Source organism: Eretmochelys imbricata, chromosome 13, assembly GCF_965152235.1.
Source record: "Eretmochelys imbricata isolate rEreImb1 chromosome 13, rEreImb1.hap1, whole genome shotgun sequence".
NCBI lineage: Eukaryota > Metazoa > Chordata > Testudines > Cheloniidae > Eretmochelys > Eretmochelys imbricata.
Genome location: NC_135584.1, coordinates 34,703,940 through 34,716,595, shown reverse-complemented (window position 1 = coordinate 34,716,595; position 12,656 = coordinate 34,703,940). Strand labels below are relative to the sequence as shown.

At 58.3% G+C, this 12,656-nt stretch overlaps 1 protein-coding gene and 1 pseudogene across 3 annotated transcripts; both read left to right on the top strand.

Annotated features, from left to right (window-relative positions):
- The first annotated feature begins 3,642 nt into the window (after window positions 1–3,642).
- LOC144273835 (ribonuclease) lies at window positions 3,643–4,074 on the top strand. Its single transcript, XM_077832532.1, has one exon. The coding sequence runs from the start codon at window positions 3,643–3,645 to the stop codon at window positions 4,072–4,074; it is 432 nt and encodes a 143-aa protein (XP_077688658.1).
- Window positions 4,075–9,415: 5,341 nt separating this feature from the next.
- LOC144273517 (ribonuclease pseudogene) lies at window positions 9,416–11,590 on the top strand (annotated as a pseudogene). Of its 2 annotated transcripts, none has more exons than XR_013347767.1 (2): window positions 9,416–9,449; window positions 10,268–11,590. The product of XR_013347767.1 is annotated as a ribonuclease pseudogene, transcript variant X1 (transcript). The 2 variants fall into 2 exon arrangements; XR_013347768.1 differs by lacking the exon at window positions 9,416–9,449 and adding an exon at window positions 9,589–9,626.
- The last annotated feature ends 1,066 nt before the right edge of the window (window positions 11,591–12,656 follow it).

Here is a 12,656-nt window from a genome sequence, read left to right as displayed (position 1 = left end):
CTCGGGCCCATTGCACAGCACTGTCAGTCCCCCCAGACCCTGTTCCGCTGCTGCCCCAGTGCCCATGATACAGCATAGCCGCCCCTTCCCACCCCCACCCTCTGCTGCCCCCTAGAGCCCATGATACAGCATAGCCGCCCCTTCCCACCCCCACCCTCTGCTGCCCCCTAGAGCCCATGATACAGTATAGCCGCCCCTTCCCACCCCCACCCTCTGCTGCCCCCTAGTCCCCATGATACAGTATAGCCGCCCCTTCCCACCCCCACCCTCTGCTGCCCCCTAGTGCCCATGATACAGTATAGCCGCCCCTTCCCGCCCCTGCCCTCTGCTGCCCCCTAGTGCCCATGATACAGTATAGCCGCCCCTTCCCACCCCCGCCCTCTGCTGCCCCCTAGTGCCCATTATACAGTATAGCCGCCCCTTCCCGCCCCGCCCTCTGCTGCCCCCTAGTGCCCATGATACAGTACAGCCCCCCCTTCCCGCCCCCGCCCTCTGCTGCCCCCTAGTGCCCATGATACAGTATAGCCGCCCCTTCCCCACCCCCACCCTCTGCTGCCCCCTAGTGCCCATGATACAGTATAGCTGCCCCTTCCCCACCCCCGCCCTCTGCTGCCCCTAGTGCCCATTATACAGTATAGCCGCCCCTTCCCACCCCCGCCCTCTGCTGCCCCCTAGTGCCTATTATACAGTATAGCTGCCCCCTTCCCCTCCCCCAGCCTCTTCTGCCCCTAGTGCCGATTATACAGTACAGCCACCCCCCTCCCATCCCGCATCTACTAAATATTGGGGGCAGGTTGTGGGGAGAAGATTGTCCCAGGTGGGGCCCTGGAAGCTCTCCGTGAGTTTTGTTTCCTTGCTGCTTCTTCAAATAAAACACTTTCCTGCCAATGCAGAACGAGTCGGTGTGTTTGGGGGGCTGGGGCAGAGTCACTGCATCTGTAGATCTCAAACCCTCAGCCTATTTGGGAACTTGGCTAAGTTATTTAAAGGGATGAGTGAAGGAGCAGACATAGAATCATGGAATATCAGGGTTGGAAGGGACCTCAGGAGGTCGTCTAGACCAACCCCCTGCTCAAAGCAGGACCAAGCCCCAACTAAATCATCCCAGCCAGGGCTTTGTCAAGCCTGACCTTAAAAATGCATTCCAGTGTTTCACCACCCTCCTAGTGAAAAAGTTTTTCCTAATATCCAACCTAAACTTCCCCCACTGCAAGTTGAGACCATTACTCCTCATTTTGTCATCCGCTACCACTCGAGAACAATCTAGGGGAACCCCCTTTCAGGTAGTTGAAAGCAGCTATCAAATGCCCCCTCATTCTTCTCTTCTGCAGACTAAACAATCCCAGTTCCCTCACCTCTCCTCATAAATCATCTGTTCCAATCCCCTAATAATTTTTGTTGCCTTCCGCTGAATGTTTTCCAGTTTTTCCACATCCTTCTTGTAGTGTGGGGCCCAAAACTGGACACAGTACTCCAGATGAGTCCTCCCCAATGTTGAATAGAGGGGAATGATCACGTCCCTCGATCTGTTGACAATGCCCCTACTTATACATCCCTGTCATGGAGTCCCCGGGTGATGCTCTGGAACTGCTCCCCATGAAGCCAGTCAGGACTCTGGGGAAGTCTCCTTTCTGTGAGCAGCCTGTCTTCAGGACATACAGCTCACACAGCTTCCACCTTCCTGGGTCTGACCTCAGAGCATTCAGCATCCTCTGCCCCTTCGTGCTATTCCCACAGCAAGTCCGCCCAGGCAGGGTCTTGGGGAAGCCAGAGGGTCCTGCACCCCAACTCCGCAGTCAGACGTGACTCTCAGACAGCCAGTAAAACAGAGGTTTATTAGACGACAGGAACATGGCCTAACACAGAGCTTGTAGGTGCAGAGAACAGGACCCCTCAGCTGGGTCCATTTTGGGGGGCTGTGAGCCAGAGAATCACGTCTGCACTTCACTCCTCCTCCCCAGCCAGCCCCAAACTGAAACTCTCTCCAGCCCCCCCCCCCGCCCCCTCCCCCGGGCTTTGTCCCTTTCCCAGGCCAGGAGGTCACCTGAGTCTTTTGTTCTCCAACCCTTTAGCTCTTATCTTGCAGGGGGGAAGGGCCAAGGCCATCAGTTGCCAGGAAACAGGGTGTCGGCCATTCTGTGTCCAGACCCCTGCACACACCTGCCCTCTAGGGCTCTGCAATGATCATACACCCTTATCCCACCACCTAGATACTTAAGAACTGCCTAGGGGAAACTGAGGCAACCCCACAATATTCAGAGGAAACATTAAGAACAGTCCCGCTTCGTCACAATCCCAAAATGCTATTGGCCTTCTTGGCAACAACGGCACACTGTTGACTTATATCCAGCTTCTCGTCCACTGTAACCCTAGGTCCTTTTCTGCAGAACTGTTGCCTAGCCATTCGGTCCCTAATCTGTGCATGGGATTCTTCTGTCCTAATTACAGGACTCTGCACTTCTCCTTGTTGAACCTCATCAGATTCCTTTTGGCCCATTCCTCTAATTTGTCTAGGGCCCTCTGTATCCTATCCCTACCCTCCAGCGTATCTACCTCTCCTCCCAGTTTAGTGTCATCTGCAAACCTGCTGAGGGTGCAATCCACACCATCCTCCAGATCATTAATGAAGATATTGAACAAAACCAGCCCCAGGACCGACCCTTGGGGCACTCCACTTGATACCGGCTGCCAACTAGACATGGAGCCATTGATCACTACCCGTTGAGCCCGACAATCTAGCCAACTTTCTATCCACCTTATAGTCCATTCATCCAACCCATACTTTTTAACTTACTGGCAAGAATACTGTGGGAGACCGTGTCAAAAGCTTTGCTAAAGTCAAGGAACAACATGTCCACAGCTTTCCCCTCATCCACAGAGCCAGTTATGTCGTCCTAGAAGGCAATTAGATTAGTCAGGCATGACTTGTCCTTGGTGAATGCCTTCCAATTGGCAGAGTCTCCTTCTGTTCCCTTCGCTCAGATGTATCATCTAGTCCATTCTCCGCATTAGTACCTGTAGAGAGAACATGAAAATGGTTGTTTACCTGTATGTGCTGGTACATGGACACTCCCCTTTCTTCTTCTGGAGGTCACATGCTGCCAAATTTCTTCACCATTATCCTCTCCCCACTGCGCAGCCTGCTCTGAATCTTCAGAACATTGTGCCCATAGAAGCATATCCTGACGTCCGTCCAGGAAATCTTCAGTTTCTCTTTTGCAACACAGGGTCAACACTTGTTTCTCCAGACCTCGAACCTTCACTTCCAGTATGGAGACCAGCTTGCACTTTGTACAGATAAAGTCGTTTCTGTACTGTGGAAGAAAGACAAACATGGCACATCCAGTGCAGGTCACAACAGCTGAACATTCCCCATCCATATTACCTTCCTTCTATGAGCTTCCTGAGGAGTTGTAGTAACTACTCAGAGAAGCCGGCAAGATGTAAGCCTCTGTAGGCACTCCCCGGGCCAGCTCTAAGGAAAACTCCCTCTGTTAGCCTCTCTGCTGTTTGCCACTTATATGCCCCATTGCTGTGCAGGGGATGAGTAGGTGCAGGTCACATGGTGCAAACAGGTCCCCTCCCCCTTATCCATTCCTCCATTTCCTCCCCACTGCAGGGCGAGCCAGCAGCAGAGGTATCATGGCCCAGAGGGGACCCCACCCAATATTGCTGCTGGTCTTGATGGCCACGTGCCTGGCTCTGGCCAGGGGGGAGACGCGCTACGAGAAGTTCTTGAGGCAGCACGTCGATTATCCAAGGACTGCCGCCCCGGACGCCAGGACCTACTGCAACCAGATGATGCAGCGCAGGGGCATGACCTCACCAGTCTGCAAGTTCACCAACACCTTCATCCATGACAGCGCTGCCAGCATCACCACCATCTGCGGCTCTGGGGGGACCCCAGCAGGTGGGAACCTGCGAGACAGGAAAGCCTCCTTCGCCCTCACCACCTGCCGGCTGCAGGGGGGATCACAGAGACCGCCCTGCAACTACAACGGGGGCACCAGCACCCAACGCATCCGCATTGCCTGTGATGGGGGGCTCCCTGTGCACTACGACAGAGCGATATAGCTCGGGCCCATTGCACAGCACTGTCAGTCCCCCCAGACCCTGTTCCGCTGCTGCCCCAGTGCCCATGATACAGCATAGCCGCCCCTTCCCACCCCCGCCCTCTGCTGCCCCCTAGAGCCCATGATACAGTATAGCCGCCCCTTCCCACCCCCACCCTCTGCTGCCCCCTAGTGCCCATGATACAGTATAGCCGCCCCTTCCCGCCCCCGCCCTCTGCTGCCCCTAGTGCCCATGATACAGTATAGCCGCCCCTTCCCGCCCCCGCCCTCTGCTGCCCCCTAGTGCCCATTATACAGTATAGCCGCACCTTCCCCACCCCCACCCTCTGCTGCCCCCTAGTGCCCATGATACAGTACAGCCGCCCCTTCCCGCCCCGCCCTCTGCTGCCCCCTAGTGCCCATGATACAGTATAGCCGCCCCTTCCCCACCCCCACCCTCTGCTGCCCCCTAGTGCCCATTATACAGTATAGCCGCACCTTCCTCACCCCCACCCTCTGCTGCCCCCTAGTGTCCATGATACAGTACAGCCGCCCCTTCCCGCCCCGCCCTCTGCTGCCCCCTAGTGCCCATGATACAGTATAGCCGCCCCTTCCCCACCCCCACCCTCTGCTGCCCCCTAGTGCCCATTATACAGTATAGCCGCACCTTCCCCACCCCCACCCTCTGCTGCCCCCTAGTGCCCATGATACAGTATAGCTGCCCCTTCCCCACCCCCACCCTCTGCTGCCCCCTAGTGCCCATGATACAGTACAGCCGCCACTTCCTCACCCCCACCCTCTGCTGCCCCCTAGTGTCCATGATACAGTACAGCCGCCCCTTCCCGCCCCGCCCTCTGCTGCCCCCTAGTGCCCATGATACAGTATAGCCGCCCCTTCCCCACCCCCACCCTCTGCTGCCCCCTAGTGCCCATTATACAGTATAGCCGCACCTTCCCCACCCCCACCCTCTGCTGCCCCCTAGTGCCCATGATACAGTATAGCTGCCCCTTCCCCACCCCCACCCTCTGCTGCCCCAGTGCACATGATACAGTACAGCCGCCCCTTCCCCACCCCCACCCTCTGCTGCCCTACTGCCCATTATACTGTACAGCCACCCTACTCCCATCCCGCATCTACTAAGTATTGGGGGCAGGTTGTGGGGAGAAGATTGTCCCAGGCGGGGCCCTGGAAGCTGTCCCTGAGTTTTGTTTCCTTGCTGCTTCTTGCAATAAAACACTTTCCTGCCAATGCAGAACGAGTCGGTGTGTTTGGGGGGCTGGGGCAGAGTCACTGCATCTGGAGATCTCAAATCCTCGGGCTCTTTTGGGAACATGGCTAAGTTATTTAAAGGGATGAGTGAAGGAGCAGATATGACTCATTGCGGTGCAGTGACCATGATCAAATCCCAGATCGGGGTCCTGGCTCACTCAGGGGTTTGGGGACTGGATTCCAGGGCCTCTCCTCTTTAGGGGAATCTGGCTCCAGTCCAGATGCAGGTGGGGAAATGGGACGGGGAATGCAGTACAGGGCCATTCCCCACAAGGGGGCACCAGTCCCCATGGGTTACAGGCTCCAGTGTGGCCCCAGCTTGGGCTGCTCAGTGGCCGCTGGGGAATGGGGCACAGGAAATGTTTATTTCTGGAGCACCAGGTACAGTCTGGGCCCAGCTCTGCAGGGTCTGGCTAGCTGTGGGTGTTTGTCAGGGAGGGGGATCTGGGAGCAAAGAGGTTTCATCTGAGGTTTTCCAGTGAATGGCTCATCTAGTTGTAGCCAAAGTCTGTATGGGGCTCGATGTTTCCTTGGGACTCATGACCATCTACAAGGCTCTGTCCCCAAGGGGTTTACAGCACGGAGGCACAACTGGCATCTCCTACCCCTGCCCCCTTCACCCACTGCCCTGCAGCTCCCCCGAACAGCAGGGCAAGCAGAGCAGCCATAGAAGCACAGAAATGTGGGGCTGGAAGTGACCTTGAGAGAGCATCAAGCCCAGACCCCTGTGCAGAGATAGGACCAAGTAACCCTAGACCAGCCCTGACAGGGGGTTATCCAGTGATACCAACGCCCCACCCCCCTTGGGAGTCTGGTCCAGAGCTTCACCACTCTGAGCATTAGAAACTTTTTCCTAATATCCAACCTACATCTCCCTGGCTTCAGACTCAGGCCATTACTTCTTGTCCCGTCCCCACTGGACACGGAGAACTGGACACGGAGAATGATGGATGTCTGTCTCCTCCAGAACAGCCCTGCACAGATTTGAAAGCTGTTCTCAGCTCCCCCTCAGTCTTCTTTTCTCAGGACTAAACCTGCCCAGTTTTTAACCTTTCCTCACAGGTCAGGTTTTCTAACCCTTTGATCATTTGTGTTGCTCTCCTCTGGACTATCTTCAGTTTGTCCACACCTTTCCTAAAGTTTGGTGCCCAGAACTGGGCACAGGACCCCAAGTGGGACCTCACTAATTCCGAGTAGAGCAGGACAATTCCTTCCCGTGTCTTGCATATAACACTTCTGGTAATCCATCTCAGGAGGACACCAGCCTTTCCTGCCACTGCATCCCATTGTTAACCTGGCATCATTCCCTCCTCTGCCCCGCTCCCAACACCACAACGACACTCCACGTGGGAGCAGGGCTCTGCCGTTAACAGTGGGGAACAAGCAGCCGTTGGCACATCCCACCGGCCTATGGAGTCACCACCCATTAGCCCGTTGCCCCATCCCAGGTTTTGAAACTTCCTCTGTACGTGCAGGGTTTTGCCCCCCTCCCCCGAGTCCCAGGGAGAGCAGCCTGCCCCAGACCACAGGGAGGGATCCAGCAACGGCCAAACCATCAATCGACACCCAGCATGCCAGCGGGCTGGGCAGTGCAGATTGGGAGGGGGCCGGTCCAGGCTGACAGGGTCGTGATCAGCCCTGTTGGGCCAGATCTGGGCTGGCCACGGGACTGGGGGGTGTCAAAGCCCCGAGCCCATGAGCACCGTGAGACACTGCAGGGTGAATGGGACAGGATCTGGCACAGAGGGGCCTGGCAGGACCCCCATAGCTGGTGCCAGTGGAGACAGATCCCTCCTGGGCCCTGATCCCCCTGGGCCCAGCCAGCCCAGGCCAGCCCAGGCCAGCCCAGCCCAGCCTGCTCCTGGGCCCAGGCAGCGCATGGCAGGGCTGGCTAGCTCAGCCCTCTCTGCACTTGCCGTATGATCCGTCTGGGGCATGAGCGTTAGGTGTGTTCGTTGCCTGTCATGAGATTCAAACTCTCTGTCTCGTACCATTCTCAGTTTTGTCCCCACAAAGGGCTAGTATGCGGCCTGCTCTTTGGGGGGTGGGAGGCCCCAAGACCCTAGGGTTATGGTCATGGTCTGGGTTTGAGCCCCAGCTCCGCACCAAGTTGGACAATCCAGGCACTTTAAGCCAGGCTGTTTTGTTCAGGGATGAGGAACCCCTTCCTCAAATGACCCTAAGTTTGGGTCAGTCACCCCAGCTTCCCCCCATCCCCAGGGGCCCACACCAAATTTCTTGGCAAGCCAAGTACCTGTGTGGATTTTAGAGCACTTAGGAGAGCTGAGGTTTGAACGGGGAGCTGGTCTTAACCTTTGCTGTAGCAGGGCTGGCAGCCGCTGTGACAGCACAGAGGGCGATGAGCAGGTGACCCCAAAGGGACATTGTCTCGTAACCTACCAAACACACATGAGACCCCATTGCCCACCCAGAGCTGGGATAGACCCCAGGAGTCCTGGCTCCCAGCCCTCACCAGCAGTGGGCAGGTCCCAGATCCAGGAGAGACAACTCCAAGCTCCAAGGCCAGGCTGGTGCTGGCAGCCAGTCCCCCCGTCTACATGCCCTCACCCTTCCCCCAGGCCCTGGGGCTCAGGTGGTACTGGGGGAGCCAGGCCCCGGCTCCCACTGGCTCTGCTGGGCACGGGCATTTCCAGCAGCCAGGCCTGTCCCTCCCCTGGCTGGGTCGCTGCCCCTTGCGATGTCCAGGGCTAGGATTGCCAGTCGTCCTGTTTTCGACTGGAACATCAGGTCGAAAAGGGACCCTGGCGGACTGGGCCATTAAAAGTGCGGTCAGTGACACAGCAGGGGCCCGGGCCTAAGGCGGGTGCCAGGCTCCCTGCATGCCCTGGCTCCACATGGTTCCACGAAGCAGCCGCCAGGTCCCTGCAGCCCCTAGGTGCAGGGAGGCTCCGCGCGCTGCCCCCACCCCGAGTGCCGGCTCTGCAGCTCCCATTGGCCAGGAACTGTGACCAGTGGGAGCTGCGGGGGCAGCGCCTGCAGGTGTGAGGACAGCGCACGGACGGAGCCTCCCTGCGCCTAGGGGCCACAGAGACCTCGTGGGTGCTTCCTGGGAGCTGTGATAAGTGCCGCGGGACCCCGGACCCCATCCCCCTGCCCGGAGTCCCCACCTGTACTCAAACTCCCTCCCAGAGCCTGCACCCCAGACCCTCCACTCCCCAACCACGGCTCCACCCCGGAGCCCTCACCCCCAGCTGGAGCCCTCGCCCCCCCTGCATGCCTACCCCCTGCCCCAGCCCGGAGCCCCGTCCTGCACCCCAAGTCCCTCATCTCCAGCCCCACCCCAGAGCCAGCACCCTCAGACAGAGCCATTACCCCTCCCCTCCACATCCCAACCCCCTGCCCCAGCCCAGAGCCCTCTCCCACACTCTGAACCCTTCATTTCTGGCCCCACCCAGAGTCCGCACCCACAGCCAGAGTCCTCATGCTCCCCCTGTACCCCAACCCCCTGCCCCAGCCTGGTGAAAGTGAGTGAGGGTGGGGGAGAGTCAGCGATGGAGGGAGGGGGAAAGGTACGAGTTGGGGGTGGGGCCTTGTAGAAGGCGGGCAGGGCCTCAGGGAAGTGCTGGGGCAGGGGGTGGGGCAGGGTGTTCGGTTTTGTGCAATTAGAAAGTTGGGAACCCTATCCAGGGACCTGGCCAGGGATGGGGGTTGTGGTTATGGGGTATCCAGGGCACCCAATTAGGGGCAAAACCTGTAACAGGGCACCAGGACTGTGTGGTTAGAGAGGCTGGGAGCCAGGAATCCTGGGTTCTAACTTGGTTCGGGGAGGGGAGTGGCGGCTAGTGGGTTAGAACAGGGGGTTTGGGAGTCAGGACTCCTGGGTTCTCTCCACAGTTTGGAGTTGGGCTGAGGATAACAGGGGGAGATGCACCAGGCACTGTGGCTGTGGGGTTCACAGTGTCTCAGGACCCTGCCCTGTGCCCACTTCTCCCCTAACTCCCTGCCACACCCGGAATCTCTGGGGCCCTGGGTGGGAGGAGCTGCCCCATCCCACCCACAGCTGCCTGGTCGTGCTCTATATAATGACACCCGAAGGGGAAGGAGACTCAGAGACTCTCAGCTCTGCTGGCAGCTGGATCCATCTCTGACGGGAGCCCCAGGAATTGGGTGAGCTGAGAACAGACCCAGCCGGGGGGAAATGCAGAGGGAGGGTCATTGCAGATTGACCCCAGAGGGGCTGGGCACAGAATCCGGCCTTGATCTCACTGTACGCAGGGGTGACTCTGGATTGACCCCCAGGCAGCTGAGATCACAATCTTGGCAAGACGGTAAAAGAACGAGGAGGTGAGATCTAGAGTCAGTACTCCTTTGAATCTCTCCTGGGGCAGTGGGGTCTAGTGGTTAGAAGTGGGAGGCTGGGAGCCAGGACTCCTGGGTTCTCTCTCCCACTCTGGGAGAGGAGTAGGATCTAGGGTTGCAGAAGCAGGAGAGCTGGGAGTGCGGACGAAGGATGCACTGTGGACAAACAGGTAAAGCAAAGAGTTAGTGGCAGGCTGGGGTTGTGGCCAAGGCTTCCCACTGGGGTTTAGGGGACCTGGGTTTCATTCTCTGTGTCTTAGGATGGGATTTTCAAACCCCTTAAAGGAGTCTTGAGGCCAAACCCTCATGTACACCCCTGGGACCCAAGCCACCAAATTAGAGCTGCAAAGCTGAGCCTTAACTATTCTGTGCCTCAGTTTCCCCATCTGTAACATGGGAAGAACAACCCTTTCTTGGTGTGCTTTGCCCATTTAGACTGTAAGAGTTTTTCTCTGGATATGTGCAGTGCTTGGCACAATGTGGGCCCTGATCTTGGTCAGGTTAATGAGGCTTTAAGGGTAGAATGGACTGGCAGGGGGTGAGGTTTCGGCCCAGGTGGTTCCATGGAGGAGGCAGATCCCCACCCAGCGCTCTCTCCATCCATCTCCCTCCACTACCTACTGCAGGTCGATCCAGTGACAGACACGGCCATGGCCCTGAAGGGACCCCGCCCCTTGCTCTTCCTGACCCTGGTCCTGCTGGCTGCCAGCCTTGCCCAGCTCAGCAAAGGTGCCAGCTACCGGCAGTTCGTGATCCGACACTTCGACAGCCCCAAGACCAGGGCTGCCAACGACCGGCTCTACTGCAATCGCATGATGCAGAGCCGGGGCCTGACCCGCGTCTTCTGCAAGCGCCGCAACACCTTCATCCATGCCCCCGCTGGCCAGCTCCAGGCCATCTGTGCCCATGGAGGGACACACGTTAGCCTCAACCTCTACGACAGCCTGGAGTCCTTCAACGTCACCACGTGCCGGGCGCTGCCCCGCTCCCGTCCGGGGCACTGTAGATACAGGGCTGCAATCGGCAACACCAAGATCCGCGTGGCCTGTGCCAAGGGGCTGCCTGTGCACTTACAGCCAACGTACCTGCCATGAGCGGGGAGCAGGGATCCCCCTTCTTCCCCCAACCCCCGCTTTGATCCTGAGCAGCCCTCTGTTGCTGGAGGCTCCCTGTCCCCATACCTGCCCTTACCTGCCCCTCCTGGGCAACGCCCGCCATGGGTCTCCACAGGGACATTCAGTGCCTCCCCTTATCCCACAGGTCAGCAGCTTGGGGCCGGCGGGGGGGATTTCCCACGCTGGGTGTCCAGTCTCCATCCACACAAATGAAGATCCGGGTGCCAGCCCCCTCAGCTGGCACAGAGACCCTCAGTCTGAGCCCAGGACCCACCTCACTGGGCAGGATCCAAACACAACTGGCCTGGACTTGGGCTGGAGCTGCCCCGAACCCACCAGGAGTGGAAGAGGACGAGCAGCTCTGAAACCTCAGACCATTTCATTGAGGGGCCAGTTTTAGCCCCCCAAATCTGATCAAATTCCCACAACCCCCTTGGATTTGTCTAAATCTGCATGACTGGATCTGGCCCTGTCACTGGGGGATGTGGAACCAGCTGAGCCTTGTGTGGCCAGACACCACAGGACTAAGATGGGAAGGGGGCTGCTGGTCCGGGTAGAAATGGGGGGCACTGTGGGAGAGGTTAACACCTCTTCCGTCGTCCCCCCTTCCCCCTGGAGCTCCCCAGGCAATGAGATTTGCTAGGCCGGAGCTAGGGTAGAACTGGGAGGCGCTTGGGGTCTCGTCCCTGGCTCTGACGTCTCTCATGTGGGTATAAGATGAGGCTGTGACCTGAGCTGAAGGGGAAAGCGGAAGGGGAGGTTATTTCTGCAGTGGGATTGGGTGATGCTGTTGGGGAGTTCGATTCTCTGGCTGCCACTAGCAATACAATGCTGCCAACGCAGAACGGCCTGGCGCCTGTTTGTGGGGCACGTGGCACGGGGTGAACAGCTGCCCCAATGACCTTCAGAGAGCACGGCTGGATTGTCGTGGGGTTATTTAGGGGGCCCAACCTCTGATCTGGCCACAGGCCAGGGGACTGGCTGGCAGGGAATGGGACACAGGGTCTTTCCCTTCTAGGGGGCGCTGGCTCCAATCCAGCCCCAGATCAGGGGGCACTGGCTGGCTCAGGGGGCACCTGCTACAATCCAGCCCCATAGCGGGGGATTGGCTTGAGATCGCCCTTTGAAGGCTGGGGAGCTATTTCCCCCCCCACCCCAGCTCAGCCTATATTTCCCTCTCCCAGTGGGGAGGCCACTTACAGAGGGAGACCCTGGAAGCGTGATCTGCAATGTCACATGCTCTGTATCTGCAAAGCACGGTGCCAAGGGCAGGGGCATGGCTGGGATTGTTGCCAGTTCTGGGTGGAGGGCAACATGGACTAGACAAATTCACTGAAGGGCGACACAGGGCTCCTTGGAGAGTTGAATTTCCAACCCCTGGTTTAGCAGCCCTGGGTGTTAACCCCTGAGCACAGAGCCAGGGCTCCTAGGGTCATTCACCCCTCCCCAGCCGGGTGCTGCCCCACCATGCACACTCGACTCTGGGCCATGGGCAGAGGAAACTCTTGTAGATTTCACGGATTTCATTGAAGATACCAAGTTCCTGAGACATCAGACTCAGTTCCCCCCACCCTGGAGTCCCTCACACCCCTCCTCCCCAAGCCCTTCTCCTGTGGTTCTCTGCCACATTCCCCCCATTTCAGCCCCTCCTGCTCCTGCGACTCCCCTTCTGCACCCACTGCCCCCATAGCACCCCCCATGCTGGGTGCCATCACACCCTAAAGCAATTCTGCATCGCGGACACACATGTGGCTGGTACCCCAGCCCAAGGAGCCAGGCAGAGGAGAACCCGCCCGCTATAGCCAAGTCACAGCGAAGTGGGAGACAAAGGATGAGGAATTATATAAGGCACCGGGGGAGGGGGGGATTGTGCCCACCCCTGGGAGTTGGCATGTGCCAC

Bases quoted from the DNA above. Each gene is read 5' to 3' on its own strand.
- LOC144273835 (XM_077832532.1), top strand. From the start codon at position 3,643: ATGGCCCAGAGGGGACCCCACCCAATATTGCTGCTGGTCTTGATGGCC.